The 13,381-nt window shown below is 39.7% G+C and overlaps 1 protein-coding gene across 10 annotated transcripts in view; it reads right to left on the reverse strand.

The window, feature by feature from the left end:
- Positions 1–1,350: 1,350 nt before the first annotated feature.
- The window catches only part of kcnc2 (potassium voltage-gated channel, Shaw-related subfamily, member 2), a 71,429-nt gene continuing 59,398 nt past the window's right edge, over positions 1,351–13,381 (reverse strand). The window contains exons 3-6 of one of the 10 annotated variants that reach the window (XR_004342571.1): positions 12,328–12,510; positions 10,454–10,515; positions 6,284–6,379; positions 1,351–4,211 (exon numbers count right to left, since the gene is read on the reverse strand). Coding sequence is in view for 8 of the 10 variants with exons in the window: in XM_032588928.1 (XP_032444819.1) it covers positions 7,062–7,198; positions 12,328–12,510 (320 nt within the window). In the remaining 2 variants the exon portion in view is untranslated. Of the gene's footprint in view, positions 7,199–10,453; positions 10,516–12,327; positions 12,511–13,381 lie in introns of all 10 variants that reach the window. The other 9 variants (XR_004342570.1, XM_032588933.1, XM_032588934.1 and 6 more) reach the window with 9 other exon arrangements.

Below are 13,381 nucleotides of genomic sequence, written 5' to 3' on the forward strand. Positions count from 1 at the left end.
TAAAGTCCACAAAATACATTTTAATATATATTTAAAAAATACCCTCACATACTTCATAACATATTTAAAGACACCTTATCGTACATTTAATAGCAATGAATTTGCCTCTGCTTTTGAACTCTGATGCAATATTCATGTCACAAATTTGCTATTTTGGATTCTCAGCAGCTGGCAAATCCCGCCTCCCCCGTCTGTTTCCAGGCAGAGAGTTACAATGGAAGAAGGTCGAGAGAGGCGAAGGGGAGCCTCAAAATAAAGAAAGAAAAGAAAACACACTCCCCAGCTTTGGCTGTTTACATCGCTTTGGCACGTTTGTGGCTGTATCCATGACAACCGGAGTAAAGATAGTCGGGATGTCTTGCAGTGTGGCTGATCGCTGGACATGAACCAGAGGATGGGCAGCATCCAAACCTGCACTGACACGGGGTATGAGGCAGGAGAAATCAACGGAGGACAAACCCAGCTTCTGGTTTTAGAGTTTTGTTCATCTTTTCCCTCCTTCTAGGAAACTGAACTCGCAACCTTCACCCTTTAAAACTGTTGTGCAACAACAGATTTGTCACTTAGATCAATATTACCAATCATCACCTGATTATGAGAACATAACAGCCAAATTGTTTTCAGTTTTCACATATTACTTAGGAAATGCATTCAATGACGACAAAATAAAAGTTAAATTCAGCACTGATGTTCTTGAACAGCGTACAAAAATAATTCAGTTATAATTCAATACCTGTTTGCTTTCACTGCCATATTTCATAAGTGTACGTCTCTTCGTTACGCAAAGCATTTTGAATGATCTGTTGCATGAACGGTGCAATACAGGCCGATTTTTATTTTATTGTTCAACTTTCAATCTTTGTGGGCCTTTTCTTTTTCTTCTTCTTGCGTCTTTTCATTCCCAGAAGTTGATGTCCGTTTACGAAGAAGTAATCCAAAGATACTTAAAAATATTGTCAGCTGGAGCCATGCTAGAGGACACGGGGCTAAAATTACAATTAATTGCAAAAAAGATTGTTTTTTAATGTTACCGATTAGAATCCACTATAATAAAAGTTTCTCAGGCGACGTGTTTCTACATGACGATGTTGAACTTACCTTTTTCCTTCAACAGAGACTTACCTTGTTTGCTAGCTTTCTGACAGACTTGAGATAAGACACTTATTTTGACCTCGTTAGCATTTAAGTATTGGTAATTGTTCCACTAGAATCACTAGCACTACCTTATAGTTAGCATCTTCGCTACCTACGGTTAGTTAGTTAGCAGCTGACTGTATTTCAGACATTTACAATAATAATTGTAAAGAAGACAAAAACAGTGACACAAATAAAATAAAGAGATCAAACAAGTAAAAGATAAATAGTTTATGTGAGTCTTTCACATAGCATTTACCTTAATTCTATACACAGAATGATATACAGGAGGTCATTTCTTCAACTTTTTTTTGTACAGATTGACATAGTGACTTTATTATTTATTTATTTTTTTTTAGCATGCATTTTAGAATGACAACAAAAAGCGCCACAAACACACACTTAAAACCGGAACTTTCCTCACAGTAAAACGTACGAAATGTGAACTCGGGTCAAAAGCGTCGACAGTTTGAACGTACGACGGAGAAGCACACCATCAGACCACCATGACTTCCACCGTTCAGAGCGGTGGGGTCATCAACAGCATGGCACAAAAATACGTGTTCTGGATTCAAAAAAATAAACACCCTTTTTTTTGTTTTTTTGTTTGTTTTTTCTTGTTGTCCGTTTGTTTTCAAGTCACAACATCATCCTAGAATTACACAAGAACGGTTCTCCTTTGACAGTTCAAAAGAGTAAAGCAGCGTGTGGTTACTACACAAGGAGGATTGTGTGTACGGGGCGATAACTTGGAACAGCTAGCCTACAACCGCGCAGGTCGCTACCAAACAAACAGCCGGTTTTTGGGGGGCTTCGTTTTATTTCCGTTCCTACTTTAACTGGCTGCTGAAATCACAGTGTGGGTCGGTGCTTTTTTTTTTTTTTTTCCCCCTTCCTTTCCCGTTTTGCTTATTGCAAAGCCGATGTGATTGTGTGGGCACACAGTGTTGCTACAAGTGCAGACGCGTACCGCTCTAGAAGTCCCGCTTCGGAACGCGGTGAAATTTCTGCTACACTTTTTGCTCCGTCCCCATAACAGAGTGGGGGGGACGGGGAGGGGAGGTTTAAGGGGCTGGAGGAAACAAAGCTTGGAAGAATCAAGTCATGCAGTTGTTTTTTTTTTTCCTTTTTTCTGTAGCGACCAGAAATAATGAGGAGTAATGTTAAGAGTCATTTTGGTTTGTAAAGAGAGAAAAAAAATCTGCAGCACTAAATGCACCAGGTAGGTATTGGTGGCTGGGGTTAGTGGGAGAGGGGGTGTGTGTGTGGGGGGAAATGGGAGGCTTCTACAATGGTAGCTGCATCGCAGGGAGAGCGCTTGTGCTAACACTAACTGGAAGATTCAGCATCAGGTCCACTCACTGGTCTCCCCTGAACTAGTGTTTCAAACCCCAGCTCTCCACCTGGTAGAGTTTTTGGGGACACATATAGACATACACACTCACGTTTGTGACTTAGCCTACCGAGGCCCCGGCTACGCTACGCCAGATTTACATTACATTTACAACTGATCTTTTTCCCCCCCCCCTCTTTAAATCTGTAAAATGCCATTAAGAAAAGCTGCTATAGCAATTCGGCACCAGTAGGTGGAAATATTGTCAACATTCACTAGATTTAAATTCCAAAGAAGATAATGAGCACGGCTAAAGCAGTGATAGGGAAAATGTTTTCTATTATATTTGAAGCTTAATGAACATAGATTTGTGTTTATACATTTATTTGAACATTTTGGACTGTTGTGTTTCTTCTTCAGGTGCTAATCATTTCACTGATACTACCGTTAAAGTTTTGATCATTTTTATCAGATTTTTTTGTTTTTATATGAAATGGTGCCATCCAATTTCATTGATCGTGTGTCAATTCACCTGTCCAGACAAGGGAATACAATGACAATTTCCTTTTTTGACTCATTATGTAGGAGAAAATGAGTTTATATCACTCCAATGAAAAATATCCATCAACAAACAATGCTGTATAACGTTTTGTGTCTGATGTAGTATCATAAACTCAAATCTTTTACATAGCAACTGATTTCAGGGAAGAGGAAGCCTGGTTTCATCTTCACGTCCATTTATTTTTTTCTCATTTCTGAAAATACTAAACTACAACAAAACTAATCAAACATATAATTGTTTAAGGGTGTAAACTATATAAAATGGAGTTTGCTTAAATGTCTGAAATGGATATGGGAAGGAACCAAAAAGCAATGCAAGGCAAAGGGGTGAAGTGAGCCGCAGTGGGCTAACATTACCTGAATCCAGTGTGCATGTAAACACCCCAAACAGACTTTACTTTAAAATGTCAAATTATTTCCAATTGAAAATTGGTTGGTTTGCAGAAGGGAAGTGTAAACAAAGAAAGAATAGAAATCCCGGTGTTAGCGTGGGCGGGGCCTGAAGCATGTCACCAAATAAGAAGTAAGCATAGATGACTGCGATGTATTTATTCAGCTTAGCACATTATGTCTCTCTACGCTGTATATACCGTAAGTAGAGTATCTGGTACGATTAACACTCCATTTTCAAAAACACAAAGTGCCTCAACGGATACGCCTTAATACACTTATTGCGATGGAAAGGAGATACCACAGCTAGAAAAGGCATCGATGCCGAGTGTCACGACACTACGCAGCTACCATAGCGCCCACCTTGATACCCGACTCGCCATCAAAAGACAGATGTGTGGACAGAGCCACTTGGCCCAGATGTGCTGGAGTTATTGTATTTACAGGAGCAATGTCTATGTCATAAACTTTCTCCTTAAGGACCATTTTTTTTCTTTCTTTTTTTCAATCGCCCCCCCTCCGATTCCGAAACAGGAAAATAAAATAATAATAACAACGTGAGAGGGCTTAACATATCAAAGTCCTCCCAGAATTTTGTTGTTGTTGTTGTTGTTTTACCAATAAGTCTCTTCCTTGTTGGCAGAACAGTAAGCTGGGTTGCTGTCAGTCATTAGCTTCTTTGCAGGGTCCTCCGTGTTGTCCGGTAGCAGTGGCCTCGTGGTTCCCACTGGTGGGTTCAGAGGGCGGTCTCCCACCGCAATAGGTCGCCACTACTGATGACAGTCTTATCCCACTGGCATTCAAACAGGAATGAATGGTTTCAGTGAAACACGGACACATCTTTCAAAAACATCACATCTCACAAAGGACCAGATCGGTCACGCGCTCAAAATGCAACATGAGATTCTACGAACTGCGTGATGCATTTCAGTGACTTAAGTGGAGGGAAGGGAGATAAATAAGGAGTTTGCAGTGAAATCAAGAGGAAAAAAAAAATGTTTTTAACCAAGTTTTTTTTTTTCTTCTTGCCAAGCTGTGTGTAAGATGCATCTTGCTGTGAGCCAGTTGCCAGGCAACCATGCGCTTGTGGTAAAGACGCACTGTGAGGATGGGTTTCACATAGTGCAGGTTTTATCTGTCTGGTGTAAGAGTTGCTTCAAAGAAAAAAAAACAAAACAACAACTCACTTTTTAGTGAGTATTTCCTAAAGCAAACTGGTAACATCTAGGTATGGGCTGGTAACAGTTAGCGCTGTCAAGACATAGAAAGGTTCCTAACAGGCCATTTTGAATCAAAATGCTAAAAGTGTTCATATAATTTCCAGCTATTGTTTCAAATTTGCCTCTGAGTGTTGCTGGAGCCAAAGCGCCAGTTGATGAATTTTCTCTACAGACCAGGAATCATATTGAAAACGCTTGACTGCCACCTAGCGGTCAGAACGGGAACAACGTCTTGTGATTTTTGAAATATTACAAATTCGCAACAATGTTTCTGCAACAGCAGCATTGATAAAAGAAATCACATGGAACATTTGTTCGGTTACATTTACGCCTGATGCATGTGCTGTGTATCTTTTGGATTTTTTTTCCCCACACAGTTGTAAAAAAAATCAGAGTAAATGGTTGAATTTTTACAAGGAGTTAGGTTCTGGCTATCAGATACTTTTAGAAGTCAACTACTCTGTCGAATAATTACTAAATTTAGGGGATTAAAGGTATTCCCAACCTATTATAGTTGAGTCCTCCCATAACTTGTTTATTCTCAGGGAGTGGTGGAGTTTAATAAATTATGGAGGATGTTCTAGAAGGTTGTTGAGAGCCCGTGCACAAGCGACTAACAAACTTTCATTTGTACTGCATAATATAACATTAATATGACATAACATTTTAAGAATGTCTAACTACTGGATTTAGCTTTTTCATCGCGACTGGAGGAGGTAAAATTGGTTCAAGAATCAGAAATGCATCCATCTGCTTAAGTTATTGTTGATGCTGTGATGCTATGCTAATTAATTTTGTTATTCTTATCAAACTGATGGTGTTTTGGGTCCTTCTCCCAGAATTTCCTCTCGTTATTTTCCAACTTTCTCAATCGCACCAAACATTGCGCGACCACATAAACTGTCCCCTTTGAAAACATGGCTGACGTCGTCTGAAGGTTGTTTTTTTTTTTGGTTGCCTCGAGTCATTTAACTCCTTGACCTGGAAAGTAAAGCTGGCCCTCCCCGACATGTTGCTGAGCACTGTTCGTCAGCTAGCTTACACTTTACAGTGTTAAAGTGTAAGGACAAATGTTCCAGTTATTAAAAATTAAAGACAGTAATGAAACAGATGTTTCCTAACTTTATATTGCTTATTGAAATCTAAAGTAAGTGGATATTGTTGGTGGATTTTTAACAATCCTGACCTTAAAATCCAATATGGTTGCTGTTTTGTTTAGAGTTAGCAATAGCTCCAGCAATAAATGGCTTATTATTCACTTCAGCTTTGAGTTTGTGTTAGTAATTGTTCCGTCTATGATTGTGGCTCTTATTTTGAAGTGGGAAAGGAAGTAGTTGTTGAGTTGACAGAGCTAACAGGCTTGAAGAAGCTTTGAATCTCTTACCAACCTATGCCTAGAAACACTTGAACCTGAGTTTGCTTGTTTCGTTAATATATGCTTGCAATCTTAACAGTTTAATAATAATAATGCACTGGAGAAAAATGCTGCATGTGACTTTATGAAGCCTTGTGCTTGTCTCTACAATAAAACACCAGCATATTCCGATCACTACAATGAATCCCGCTTTAGTAAAGAGACAAGACGACAAACCAAATACGTGTTCTGCACTGAAAGCTGATGCCAGGGGTCCCGTCAGAGTGTTACCTTTCTGCCATGGTGGTTCCATCTCCCAAAGCCATTAAGATAGAACGCTGCTCTCTGCTTGTGTGAAACCAGTAAAGACCACCTCTTTGCAGTTATCTGCCAGTAAACAACCAGAAACACAGCAAGTTTGGTGGCACTCAGTGGAATCAAAAAAAAAAAAAAAAAGGAAGAAAAAAAACACAATCCCTACACCATAAAACTAAAACAAAGACACATCTTTATGTATGTATGCATATAAATCCTCAAGCTTTTCTCCTCCTTCGAACTGTTTGCCAAACCAGATCCTTGCACAAACATGAGCAGGCTCTGCTGTCGGTGCTCGTGCGAGATGAAACTTACACTCTCGCACCGTTTCGTTCCGCTTCAAACCCCAAAAATAACACCAAACCATAAAGCAAAGTGACAGTCGTGTGTGGTTGAAATGTTGTGACATCTCTTTATCTTTTTGTCCCTGGAAGCACGTCTCGGTTGATGACATCTAAATATGGCAACATCTAATATCCCTGATTAGTAAATATGGATCACATGGTGGATGGCGGCTACTTCAGTCAGGGTTCCTTTATTGCAAGTCTCAAATGACAGCGTCAAACTAAAGGGAACTCCAAGTGACAAAGTGGAATAATCGTGTTACTGAAGGATGTTAGCGCACGCTCCTTCCTTGCTTGCTGAGATTTGCCAGCCTGGCAGCGTTAAGTCTCAGCTGCGATGTAGGCAATATGCAAGTTCAGACACGATGCCGAAGGAAGGGAGGGCGGGCGTTCTTTTTAGGCTGGAGGCCTCACAGGATGGATGGGATAGGGGAGCGGGAGCGGCGCAGCGGGCAGGGGGATCCGTACGGCGAGGTCACGGGAGACAACCGCAGGGTGTTACCGGCCATGCCAGCAATGTTGTTTAAGCTCCGGGATTTCTCATAGCCTTCAGATGAGGGAGGGGCGGCAAAACGGCGGTGGTGGAAGCGGCGGCGGTGGTGGTGGTGGTGGTGGTGGAGGTTGTGCAGGACATGAACACACACAGGCAGGCAGGCAGGAAGGCACGAAGGCAGGCAACGATCCGAATCCAAGCCGGCCGATTGAACCGAGACAAGACAGGAGACAGGAGTGAGACAGAGCAACAGCAGCAGACTGCATGTTGAGAGCATGCACAGGGCATCTCCTGACAGAGCTCCGGTGTTCACTACAACAGCTGCTGTGGAGCAACAAATAACCAAAGCAATGGAAGAGAATTTATCTTTCTAGCTAGATAGACAGCTGCCTCAGAATTGACTGATAACTAGCTAGAAAGCTATCTATCTATCTATCTGATAGCTATCTAACTAGTTAGCTAGATAGCTAGCTAGTCTAGTTGGCTAGACTAAATAGTTAGTCTACCTAACTATCTAGTTAGCTTTCTAGATAGTAAGAAAGCTAACTATCTAGCTTTGTAGGTAGATAACTATCTATCCAGATAGTTATTTACCTAGATAGTTATCTAGCATCTCCTGACAGAGCTCCGGTCAGCTTTGTAGCTAGATAACTATCTACATAGATAGTTATCTACCTAGGTAGTTATCCAGCTAGATAACTACATTTGACCTATTGTAGTGCCCTAGTAATTTATGCTAAATGAGCCTAAATTGATAGGCCAACTACTTCTACGAAGGTTCACAACTTTTCCATGGTTACAGATTAATTTTACATTTGCAGATCTATAGATTACCGTCTGTTCTTTAGCTTCTTTAGATTGTAGGATGTTGAGTTGCTTGTTGAGATGACTTAGCTTACTTCATGTTGCTAAAATTGTTCTGTTTAATTTATTTATTAACATAACATAGTTACAGATTGGCTTGAGATCTGACTTCATCTGCATCGCATCTGAATTTGCCTCAACTTCCTATTAGGTTAGGATCAATGAGTCAAATGGATAAGAAAACGTGATCTGTAAAATAAACCTCCATATTTATTTTGTTTTTGGAAAATCTGTACTTCCAAGTCCATTAAAAAATTCTTCTTTTTTAGTTCATGTAAACTTCACAGCAGCTGTGTTTGAGAAATTATCAGGCAATAAAAAAAAAATCAGTTTACAGAGTCAATGAAAAAGGAAATAAATGATGCAGATGCAGTTTTTCTTAAACAGAAGCAGCAGCAGTTATAAAAAAAAACAGATTGAACACAACATTATGTTACAAGTTTTCATACCCTTTAAAGTTTTTCACAACATGTCATTTTACCAGCACATTCTTTGAATGTATTTTTGTGCAATTTTGTGTGATAAGCAAATAAATATGAAGTGGAAAGAAAATAGTATAAGGTTTTCTTTTCTTTTCTTTTTTTTGTATAATTAAAAAAAAAAAAAAAAAATGTATCCAGCCGTTTTGCCCAGCTGAAATGTTACCATGGGACATTAAAGAATCGCTCAAATATACATGAAAGAATATTTGGTAACACTCCAGGTATGTTTTTGATGAGGGAACAACATTGTAACATAATGGAAAGTCGACTTTACATAACATAACCCCTTTATAAAAAATCCCTGTGAAATACAGTGAAGTGAAAAAGTTCAAGGAGTACGAAGACTTTTGAAAGCCACTGCAAATTGTATTCATTGCATGTTAACATCTTCACATACAGACATTTTAAATCAGGCACAAACCCTAATATTACTACTACTAATAATAATAACAATAACGGGAGGTTTAATGAAATATCAAAGTATATGCATGAATGGAAGTGGCACATACTGATGATCATGATTTTTCCATCTGTATGGATTCACACTTTAAAAACAGGTTAAACTTGAAACCTGCATTCAGTGCAAAGTAAACAAGCAGGTGAGAGCAGGTGGGTAGTTAATGCAGCGGACCAATCGGCTGGCACCGGTTCTGAGGAGGAGCAACTAAGGGAAACGCCGCGTCAGCAGCTGCGTTTCCGTTACAAATGTGCACAAAACTTTGTCAATGTTTGGCTAGTGTCAAAAAACATAATTTCGCAATTGCAGTGTTTAAATTAAATAAGAAATCCAATTAAAATCAATTTGGCACATGTTGCCAAAATGACGGAAATCAGGTCGACTTCTCAGTTATAAACAAAAAATATGTACCAGATGTTTAGATCCATATTATTCATTCACCGTCTGACAGTAAAGTTAATTAACCGATTATTTTTAGTTACTAAATTCAAAATCGGAGAAATTTTGTTTTCATTCCTCATTTTCAGGAAAAAAAAAAGTTTCCCCAACATTTTAGGCGTCCTTCCGCAAACTTTCCACAACAGTTTCCTATAATTTTGGTTTATAATTAAATAACAATAAAACTGGTGGAAGTGAATCTCTCCTCCACACCTTTTCAACGTTGCCCACAAATTCTCAATGGGACAAAGATCAAAACAGAAGAAAAGCTGCTTCTGTTTTGATGGCGCTTACAACCAAATAGTTCAATTTCTGTTTCATAAGACGACCGGACCGGTGTTAAAATTTGAGCGTTTTTTTTCTCTGAGTGGATTTTCAAATTGTAATTTGACTTTTTATGCCTAGTTATTACTAGTAAGTACTAGAGAGAAAATTTCTTCATGTTATTGCTACGTACAGGTTAAGGTTTGAGCATTGTTTGATATTTATTTGCCTTAGGCAATAAAACAAAATCTCTTCTCTTCAGCAATATTAATGTGTGACAAAGGGCTATGATGGCCTTAATTGGAGTTAAAATTTTAATATTGTTCAGAAAAAATATAAATGTAGCTGTCAACATGTATTTCTATTGCTTAGAGCATCAGATTTGCTTGTAAGATGTATCAGTACTTTTAAAAAAAAAAAAAAAAAATTTTTTTAAATAGCCAATAGGTCAGAAATTTTCATTATCCGATACAATATAGCACAAAAATATAAATAACTGAAGCAAACAAGTCTATTGGCGCGCTGACTGCAGGTGACTGTATCATCGCCTTGGAGACAGATGATACTTGGCAATTTATCTGGCTGCTGTAAATAGGCGATGAATGTGGCAACGGCCCAAAAGGAAAATTTATCAAAATTTATTCAAATGTTTCCAAGCAACGAGGAAACATGAATAAATTTTGCGTGTGCAGAAAGCAGCAGCTCTGACTCAGCTGCGCAGCAGAAGCGTCGGATCCTTGGAACGGCCAAAAAACACCGAGATTCTTTTAGCTCCGTTTACAGCAGAGAAACAAGTTACGTTACCTGAGCTGACTAGTGTTGAACAAAGAGCCTTCCCCCCTCCAGGGATGTTGGCGTACCTGTCGCTAAGGACACGGATCAGCTGATGAGAACTCTGACTGAGCTCTGTCTTTTTAAGACTCTTTTCTGTATTTCTTCCCTCTCTATATTTAATGCTGCTGTTTAAATACACTCCACACACACACACACAAAAAAAAAATCCAGCAAAGTGCGAAGTCAAGCAACAAAAAGGAATGCTCTGATTTGGAATTATTTTGGTACAAACAGACGGTAAATGGGTCTGTAGATCTTAGAACAAGTCATTTATTGTCATTTAATGGATATTAAGGAGTTTATTAGTGAAGCCTGAAAAATATTTGCCAAGTGCATGAATAGTACTTGAGTAAACAAGCAGGTGAAAGCAGGTGGGTAGTTAATGCAGCGGACCAATCGGCTGGCACCGGTTCTCAGGAGGAGCAACTAAGGGAAAAGTCGCGTCAGCGTTTCCGTTACAAATGTCTGCAAAACTTTGTCAATGTAAATATGGGTTTCATTGTTGGTGTACATGAGGCTAATATGTTTAGCAATGGCATAATACAAATATTTAGCGAGCTAGCTAAATGTGATACCTAGAACATTTTTAATAAACCCTAGGCGAGGTCAGCAAAACAAAAATGTTAGATTGTGAAGGATTGGATCATAATCATGAGTTACTAGTTGTGTTTCCATCGATCCATTTTCTTACACCCTTGTCCCTGGTGGGGTCGGGAGGTGCTGGTGTCTATCTCCAGCTAACGTTCCGGTCGAGAGGCGGGGGTCACCCTGGACAGGTCGCCTAGTTGTGTTTCCATTTACTATATTATTTCCTACATTAAAATAGATGTATTTCTCAAAACTGCCGTCTTAGAACTTTTTTTTCCCCTCATCACACGAGTCACGTGATCAACGGTTGGGTGTTACTACTGGCAAAAACAACAAAGAAGACAACAGGAAGTAGGAGAATGACGATGGCTCGTATTTGATTTTTTCAGTGAGCAGCTGACGCCATGAGAGCTCTCGCAGCATCGCACGGTTGATAAAGAATTATGTGTCATTTGAATGTGTTGAAACCACAGTGCTTCTGTAAAATGCCGCAATTTCCCCAAAACACTGCATACGTAGTATAAAAGGTTTGTCTCTCCAACGCATGGATACGACGTAGACGTCTCCTCTGATGGCTAATAGACGATGAGCGCTAGCGCCATGGCTGAATTATGAATATATCTAATGTTAACATTCGTCGCTGCCATGATTATTATATATTTTTTTACCCCTCCAGGGGGTCTTTTTGTGGGCTCTAGTGTCCCTTGTTTGATAGTAGGCTGACAGGAAACGGGGAAGGAAGACATGCGGCAAATGTCGTCGGGTCCGGGAGTCGAACCCGCGACGGCTGTGTCGAGGACTGAAGGCCTCCAAATATGGGTCGCGCTAACCACTACGCCACCACGGCACGCCCGCTGCCATGATTTTTAATGACTTTTCGCGTGAACAAGTTTTTTCACTATTTTAAAAAAAATTCTTTTCTTTTTTTAATGGAAACACTGCGATTGCAAAATAGTTTTTCAACATTAGCAGAACATAGACAAGGATTTGCACACGTTTGTAATGGAAACACATCTAAAGTGACTAAACACGCAGGAGGAGATGATTGTAAGCAGGTGTGTTCAATCAGGCTGGCTGGGGCCGTCATCAAATCTCTTTCACACCCACCTCTGTTCTGAATTTGTACCAAATTACATCCAAGTCAGACTATTTCTCACACCGTGGGTTCTCAACTTGGTGCTTAACTTGTTGAAAGTAATAAAAACATGTACTTCAAGTACGTTTGTTTTGATTCAAATAAATAAGAAAGCACTTACACGTGCAGTTACCTGGTTTTCTCATCCCTCCGTCGGCGGGGCACGTGTAGTCACTGGCAGCCAGGAGGAAGCACGTGCCCCCACTTCGCCGGTCGTGTTCCCGGGTGCTGGACCGTCGCATGGGGACCATCTCCTCCGGAGACATGCTCAGGTCGCTGCCAGCGCTGCAGTCTGCCGACAGAACTGTGGGAGGAGGAACCAACAGACACAGTTCTCCAGTCGTTCTTCTTATCCGTTACAGTAAATGTAAAAAAAAGTTTCCGGAAAGCGCTGTAAAGAAAGTGTTTGGTCCTGGTTTTGTTACAACTACCATTTAATTAATCTACGCTGAAGGGTTTCAAGCATGAACCGCCACATAGCACAACATCTCAATTACTTTTGACAAGGTTGAAAAATGCAGATGTGTTTTTTCTTTAGTTATCAATTATTTGGGACTTTCCAAAGATCACCATTGTTGCCCAGTGGGTCTCTTATTGTTGAGTCATGAGCATTGATTTAACTGAGGCAAGAGGGGCATGAAGGGCTTTAGATTTCATCTCTGGCTCTTTCACTGGTTTCCTAAAGCCTTTGAAATGGCTGCAAAGCTCCTTCCAGTCCAATAGATTTCACTAGCTGCGTTTCCATCGACCATATAATTGCTCCATTTGACGTTTCAAAAATAAATTTGCTTAATGGAAACACTGCAATAAAAAAAAACAAAAAAAACTCGTTTGTAGATAAAAAAGTGTGTGGTTTTTTTGGCCATATCAAAATTGGCTTATCTCTCAAAACTGTGATGGAATCACTTGTTTCTCATGATCAACAACCAGATATCACTACTGGCACACACCACGAAGAAGAAGACGACAGGAAGTGGTTGGAGGATGATGACGCGGCATGGTTTTTTTTTTTAATGACGTATAGTGGGAACGAACTTATTCAAGTGTGACCTTGCGTTTGTTTTTAATGGAAACATCGTGATTTTTATTTTAAACGTTTAGGTGTGAGAAAAATGCAAACGGGGACCAAACACTTTTTTCACAGAAGTTCAGTTTGCACGTTTCTTTGTCATTTA

This window comes from Xiphophorus hellerii, chromosome 17, assembly GCF_003331165.1.
Source record: "Xiphophorus hellerii strain 12219 chromosome 17, Xiphophorus_hellerii-4.1, whole genome shotgun sequence".
NCBI classification, from domain to species: domain Eukaryota; kingdom Metazoa; phylum Chordata; class Actinopteri; order Cyprinodontiformes; family Poeciliidae; genus Xiphophorus; species Xiphophorus hellerii.